The 7,832-nt window shown below is 46.7% G+C and overlaps 1 protein-coding gene across 1 annotated transcript in view; it reads left to right on the top strand.

The window, feature by feature from the left end:
• The first annotated feature begins 7,222 nt into the window (after positions 1-7,222).
• LOC112255141 (xin actin-binding repeat-containing protein 2) overlaps positions 7,223-7,832 on the top strand; it is a 52,153-nt gene continuing 51,543 nt past the window's right edge. Inside the window, exon 1 of the mRNA XM_042323959.1 lies at positions 7,223-7,749. Within this exon, the coding sequence (XP_042179893.1) occupies positions 7,519-7,749 (231 nt within the window). The 5' untranslated portion in view covers positions 7,223-7,518. The remainder of the gene's footprint in view (positions 7,750-7,832) is intronic.

Here is a 7,832-nt window from a genome sequence, read left to right as displayed (position 1 = left end):
ACTGTTGAGTTATGTCTTTTCCATGGGAATGAAGAGGACTTTAGTGCTACAGATTATGAGGCCCATTTCTTACTTCTGATCTGCTTTGGGAGGGAGAGGGCAGTGTGTGTGTGTGTGTGTGTGTGTGTGTGTGTGTGTGTGTGTGTGTGTGTGTGTGTGTGTGTGTGTGTGTGTGTGTGTGTGTGTGTGTGTGTGTGTGTGTGTGTGTGTGTATGTAAACCTCATCAAAAAAGAAATTTCCCTTTTTCAGGACCCTGTCTTTCAAAGATAATTCATAAAAATCCAAATAACTTCACAGCTCTTCCTTGTAAAGGGGTTAAACACTGTTTCCCGTGCTTGTTCAGTGAACCATAAACAATGAATTAACATGCACCTGTGGAACGGTTGTTAAGACACTAACAGCTTACAGACGGTAGGCAATTAAGGTCACAGTTAGGAAAACTTAGGACACTAAAGAGGCATACCTACTGACTCTGAAAAACACCAAAATAAAGATGCCCAGGGTCCCTGCCCATCTGCGTGAACGTGCCTTAGGCATGAGAACTGCAGATGGGGCCAGGGCAATAAATTGCAATGTCCGTACTGTGAGACGCCTAAGACAGCGCTACAGGGAGACATGAGGGACAGCTGATCGTCCTCGCAGTGACAGACCACGTGTAACAACACCTGCACAGGATCGGTACATCCCAACATCACACCTGCGGGACAGGTACAGGACGGCAACAACAACTGCCAGAGTTACACCAGGAACGCACAATCCCTCCATCAGTGCTCAGACTTTCCTCAATAGGATGAGAGAGGCTGGACTGAGGGCTTGTAGGACTGTTGTAAGGCAGGTCCTCACCAGACCACCAGAAACAACATTGCCTATGAGCACAAACACACCATCACTGGACCAGACAGGACTGGCAAAAAGTGCTCTTCACTGAGGAATCGCGGTTTTGTCTTACCAGGGGTGATGGTCGAATTCACGTTTATTGTCGAAGGAATGAGCGTTACACCGAGCCCTGTACTCTGGAGCAGGATTGATTTGGATGTGGAGCGTCCGTCATGGTCTGGGGCGATGTGTCACAGCATCATCGGACTGAGCTTGTTGTCATTGCAGGCAATCGCAACGCTGTGCATTACAGGGAAGACATCCTCCTCCCTCATGTGGTACCCTTCCTGCAGGCTCATCCTGACATGACCCTCCAGCATGACAATGCCACCAGCCATACTGCTAGTTCTGTGCTGGATTTCCTTCCTGCAAGACAGGATTTTCAGTGTTCTGCCATGGCTAGCGAAGAGCCCAGATCTCAATCCCATTGAGCACGTCTGGAACCTGTTGGATCGGAGGGTGAGGGCTAGGGCCTTTCCCCCCAAAAAATGTCTGGGAACTTGCAGGTGCCTTGGTAGAAGAGTGGGCATCCTCACAGCAAGAACGGGCAAATCTGGTGCAGTCCATGACGAGGAGATGCACTTAATGTAGTACTTAATGCAGCTGGTGGCCACACCAGATACTCACTGTTACTTTTGAATTTGACCCCCCCCCCCCTTTGTTCAGGGACACATTATTCAATTTCTGTTAGTCACATGTCTGTGAAACTTGTTCAGTTAATGTCTCAGTTGTTGAATCTTGTCATGTTCATACAAATACTTACACATTTTAAGTTTGCTGAAAATAAACGCAGTTGACAGTGAGGGGACATTTATTTTTTTGCTGAGTTCATGTGCATGTGTTTGTGTGCATGCATACGCATGCACGTGAGTGTTGCAACTCCTGTAAGATGAGTGTGCCAGGCGGATACAGGATCCATTTGAAAGTGACACACATACTTTTGGCCTCCACTAAATAATGTATATGCCACGGGTTCAAATGAACCTGGATACTATATCCCCACAGTACTATCAGATGCATCTGCTACATGGCCTCGCACTCATTAAGATGATCTGATCGCACAATCTGTATCCCTTTCTCATATCCCGCTGTGTCCCTTTCTCATATCCCGCTGTGTCCCTTTCTCATATCCCGCTGTGTCCCTTTCTCATATCCCGCTGTGTCCCTTTCTCATATCCCACTGTATCCATTTCTCATATCCACTGTGTCCCTTTCTCATATCCCGCTGTGTCCCTTTCTCAAATCCCGCTGTGTCCCTTCCTCATATCCCCTGTGTCCCTTCCTCATATCCCGCTGTGTCCCTTTCTCATATCCCGCTGTATCCCTTTCTCATATCCCGCTGTATCCCTTTCTAATATCCCGCTGTATCCCTTTCTCATATTCCGCTGTGTCCCTTCCTCATATCCCCTGTGTCCCTTCCTCATATCCTGCTGTATCCCTTTCTCATATCCCGCTGTATCCCTTTCTCATATCCCGCTGTATCCCTTTCTCATACCCTGCTGTATCCCTTTCTCATATTCCGCTGTGTCCCTTCCTTATATCCCGCTCTGTCCCTTCCTCATATCCCCTGTGTCCCTTCCTCATATCCTGCTGTATCCCTTTCTCATATCCCGCTGTATCCCTTTCTCATATCCGCTGTATCCCTTTCTCATATCCCGCTGTATCCCTTTCTCATATTCCGCTGTGTCCCTTCCTCATATCCCCTGTGTCCCTTCCTCATATCCTGCTGTATCCCTTTCTCATATCCCGCTGTATCCCTTTCTCATATCGCGCTGTGTCCCTTTCTCATTCCCCTGTATCCCTTTCTCATATCCCGCTGTATCCCTTTCTCATAACACCTGTATCCCTTTCTCATATTTCCCTGTATCCCTTTCTCATATCACCTGTATCCCTTTCTCATATCCCGCTGTATCCCTTTCTCATATCTCCTGTCCCTTTCTCATATCCCCCTGTATCCCTTTCTCATATCCCGCTGTGTCCCTTCTCATATTCCCTGTATCCCTTTCTCATATCCCCTGTGTCTCTTTCTCATATCCCGCCGTATCCCTTTCTCATATCCCGCTATATCCCTTCCTCATATACCCTGTATCCCTTTCTCATATCCTGCTGTATCCCTTTCTCATATCCCCTGTATCCCTTTCTCATATCCCCTGTATCCCTTTCTCATATCCCCTGTTTCCCTTTCTCATATCTCCTGTATCCCTTTCTCATATCCCCTGTATCCCTTTCTCATATCCCGCTGTATCCCTTTCTCATATCGCGCTGTGTCCCTTTCTCATTTCCCTGTATCCCTTTCTCATATCCCGCTGTATCCCTTTCTCATATCGCGCTGTGTCCCTTTCTCATTCCCCTGTATCCCTTTCTCATATCCCGCTGTATCCCTTTCTCATATCCCCTGTATCCCTTTCTCATATTTCCCTGTATCCCTTTCTCATATCCCCTGTATCCCTTTCTCATATCCCGCCGTATCCCTTTCTCATATCCCGCTATATCCCTTCCTCATATGCCCTGTATCCCTTTCTCATATCCTGCTGTATCCCTTTCTCATATCCCCTTTATCCCTTTCTCATATCCCCTGTATCCCTTTCTCATGTCCCCTGTGTCCCTTTCTCATATCTCCTGTATCCCTTTCTCATATCCCCTGTATCCCTTTCTCATATCCCGCTGTATCCCTTTCTCATATCCCGCTATGTCCCTTTCTCATATCCCCTGTATCCCTTTCTCATATCCCGCTGTATCCCTCTCTCATATCCCGCTGTATCCCTCTCTCATATCCAGCTGTGTCCCTTTCTCATATCCTGCTGTGTCCCTTTCTCATATCCCGCTGTATCCCTCTCTCATATCCCGAAGTGTCCCTTTCTCATATCTCCTGTATCCCTTTCTCATATCCCGCTGTGTCCCTTTCTCATATCCTGCTGTGTCCCTTTCTCATATCCCGCTGTGTCCCTTTCTCATATCCTGCTGTGCCCCTTTCTCATATCCCGCTGTATCCCTCTCTCATATCCCGCTGTGTCCCTTTCTCATATCCCCTGTATCCCTTTCTCATATCCTGCTGTATCCCTTTCTCATATCCCGCTGTATCCCTTTCTCATATCCCGCTGTATCCCTTTCTCATATCCCGCTGTATCCCTCTCTCAAAGCCTGCTGTATCCCTTTCTCATATCCTGCTGTGTCCCTTTCTCATATCCCGCTGTGTCCCTTTCTCATATCCCGCTGTATCCCTTTCTCATATCCCCTGTATCCCTTTCTCATATCCTGCTGTATCCCTTTCTCATATCCCTGTATCCCTTTCTCATATCCCCTGTATCCCTTTCTCATATCCCGCTGTGTCCCTTTCTCATATCCCGCTGTATCCCTTTCTCATATCCCGCCGTATCCCTTTCTCATATCCCGCTGTGTCCCTTTCTCATATCCCGCTGTGTCCCTTCCTCATATCCCTGTGTCCCTTCCTCATATCCTGCTGTATCCCTTTCTCATATCCCCTGTATCCCTTTTCTCATATCCCCTGTATCCCTTTCTCATATCCCCTGTGTCCCTTTCTCATATCTCCTGTATCCCTTTCTCATATCCCCTGTATCCCTTTCTCATATCCCGCCGTATCCCTTTCTCATATCCCGCTATATCCCTTCCTCATATGCCCTGTATCCCTTTCTCATATCCCGCTGTATCCCTCTCTCATATCCCGCTGTATCCCTTTCTCATATCCTGCTGTGTCCCTTTCTCATATCCCGCTGTGTCCCTTTCTCATATCCCGCTGTATCCCTCTCTCATATCCTGCTGTATCCCTTTCTCATATCCCCCTGTATCCCTTTCTCATATCCTGCTGTATCCCTTTCTCATATCCCCTGTATCCCTTTCTCATATCCCGCTGTATCCCTTTCTCATATCCCGCTGTATCCCTCTCTCAAAGCCTGCTGTATCCCTTTCTCATATCCTGCTGTGTCCCTTTCTCATATCCCGCTGTGTCCCTTTCTCATATCCTGCTGTATCCCTCTCTCATATCCTGCTGTATCCCTTTCTCATATCCCCTGTATCCCTTTCTCATATCCGCTGTATCCCTTTCTCATATCCCCTGTATCCCTTTCTCATATCCCCTGTATCCCTTTCTCATATCCTGCTGTGTCCCTTTCTCATATCCCGCTGTATCCCTTTCTCATATCCCGCTGTATCCCTTTCTCATATCCCGCTGTGTCCCTTTCTCATATCCCCTATGTCCCTTTCTCATATCCCCTGTATCCCTTTCTCATATCCCGCCGTATCCCTTTCTCATATCCCGCTGTGTCCCTTTCTCATATCCCGCTGTATCCCTTTCTCATATCCCGCTGTGTCCCTTTCTCATATCCCGCCGTATCCCTTTCGCATATCCCCTATGTCCCTTTCTCATATCCCGCTGTGTCCCTTTCTCATATCCCGTTGTGTCCCTTTCTCATATCCCGCTGTGTCTCTTTCTCATATCCCGCTGTGTCCCTTTCTCATATCCCTCTGTGTCCCTTTCTCATATCCCGCTGTATCCCTTTCTCATATCCAGCTGTATCCCTTTCTCATATCCCGCTGTGTCCCTTTCTCATATCCCGCTGTGTCTCTTTCTCATATCCAGCTGTATCCCTTTCTCATATCCCGCTGTGTCTCTTTCTCATATCCCGCTGTGTCTCTTTCTCATATCCCGCTGTGTCTCTTTCTCATATCCAGCTGTATCCCTTTCTCATATCCAGCTGTATCCCTTTCTCATATCCAGCTGTATCCCTTTCTCATATCCCGCTGTATCCCTTTCTCATATCCAGCTGTATCCCTTTCTCATATCCAGCTGTATCCCTTTCTCATATCCAGCTGTATCCCTTTCTCATATCCCGCTGTATCCCTTTCTCATATCCAGCTGTATCCCTTTCTCATATCCAGCTGTATCCCTTTCTCATATCCAGCTGTATCCCTTTCTCATATCCCGCTGTGTCTCTTTCTCATATCCCGCTGTGTCTCTTTCTCATATCCAGCTGTATCCCTTTCTCATATCCCGCTGTGTCTCTTTCTCATATCCCGCTGTGTCCCTTTCTCATATCCCTCTGTGTCCCTTTCTCATATCCCGCTGTATCCCTTTCTCATATCCCGCTGTATCCCTTTCTCATATCCCGCTGTGTCTCTTTCTCATATCCCGCTGTGTCCCTTTCTCATATCCCTCTGTGTCCCTTTCTCATATCCCGCTGTATCCCTTTCTCATATCCAGCTGTATCCCTCTCTTTATTCCCTGAGCTGAACGACTTTTAGGGATTTTACTATTTTCTAATAATGTGGCCCGAATCAACTACTTCTATCGGACGTAATTTAAGGCATTTTCAAATAATATGCTTTAAATAGCCTACTATTTGAAAGTATTTTCAAATACTTATTTTAATACTATTTTAAAACGCATGGGAGTGTATTTGAGTATTTTTCCAATAGCTTCTAAGTGTTTTTTAAAATATATTCAACTACTGCCAAGTTGCCAGTTGCCAAGGTACTCTTTGAAATGCTATTGCTTAAAAAAGTCCTTTTGACACACCTGATAGGACCACAGAGTTGCCTTGACGGATTTCACAACCTATGCATAAGTAATTCAATTCATTTCACATGGTTGACGATTCATTGCTTAAATTCATTAAGATAACCCAGCAAAACCTTGCAGTACAGTGAGCATATGCTCACATAGCACAAAGTCCCCACACTGAATGTCCCTTGTCTTGACACAAAAAACATTCAACGCAAAGCTGTGAGAGACACCATTAATGTCACAGGGGGACAAAGAAAAACAGTAGAAAAGTTGTGCTCCAATTGTGTAAGTAGAGGAAAAAATGTGTTTAAACCGTCAAACAACCATTAGCCGTGCCCAGTAAAGTAAAACCCTCCCAAGGAAAGGAAGGGCAATAAAACAACTATCACACTGGCGACTGGGGTGGGAGGTTAATTGTGACAGAGCTTCCATGATTTGTTCAGGAAAAATAGGATTGGAGCCAGACAAGGCTAGGGCTCGGGTCAACCCTGGGTCTCAACTGTTTCCTGTCAGCCTGACCTGGGTGGTACTGACAGAGGGAGGGAGAAAGGGGTCTGTTCAGTCTAAACTGGGTTCTGGAGTTCCTTGCTTCAGGATTAAGCTGAAAGGTAGGCTATAATACTTATATTAGTGTAATATTACATTTATAAAGTAGGCCCTATCTTGGTCAGTCTGTGTGTCTCTTTCTCTCTCTCTCTCTCTCTCTCTCTCTCTCTCTCTCTCTCTCTGTCTGTCTCCCTTTGTCTCCCTCTGTCTCTCTCTCTAAAGTGAATATTTATTTCTCATAGCTATGTAGCTGACGTTACTGTGAGCTGCATCCAAAACCCAAAACAGTGTGTCACTGGGAAAACATTTTCCTCTCTCCTCTCCCTCTCTCCTCCTCTGAAGGCCAGCCTCTCTGTGTCGTCTATCAGCCTGGTGTGTCTAGAGCTAGCCACAGGGTCAGAACAGAGCAGAGAAAGGCATCTACCCCATCTACTCCTCTTTCTCTCATTCTCTCACTCACAATACTCACAAATCTCTCTTCCTTTCTCCCCCTTTTACCTCCCAGTCATACAATAGACTTCCCCTGTACGCTCCTGTCCAGAAGAAAGAACAGGGGGATACGGTTTCCACAACAATGGAAATTCAATCAGGAAATGGAGAGGAGTTGGAGGTGGTGAGTGGCGAGTCATTAGCGACCTCGGGCTCCGTTTCCTCCTCGCCGTATCTCTCTGTCCCTCAGGCAGACGGCACGGACGACCAAGTACTCCGGGAGGACCTCCAGGCTGCCAAGACCATTGAGAGGTTTGACATCCCTCTGAGTAACTTGAAGAGGATGTTTGAGAAGCCCCCAGGAGCAGCCAACACTGTAAGTACACTTCTTTTCTTATTATGCAGTACAGCTTTATGTGAATTGAATGTTTAAGCCAAACAGTGCCCTAACTTACTGTG

This window comes from Oncorhynchus tshawytscha, linkage group LG07 (assembly GCF_018296145.1).
Source record: "Oncorhynchus tshawytscha isolate Ot180627B linkage group LG07, Otsh_v2.0, whole genome shotgun sequence".
Classification (NCBI taxonomy): Eukaryota; Metazoa; Chordata; class Actinopteri; order Salmoniformes; family Salmonidae; genus Oncorhynchus; species Oncorhynchus tshawytscha.
This window is presented reverse-complemented; position numbering and strand designations above follow the sequence as displayed.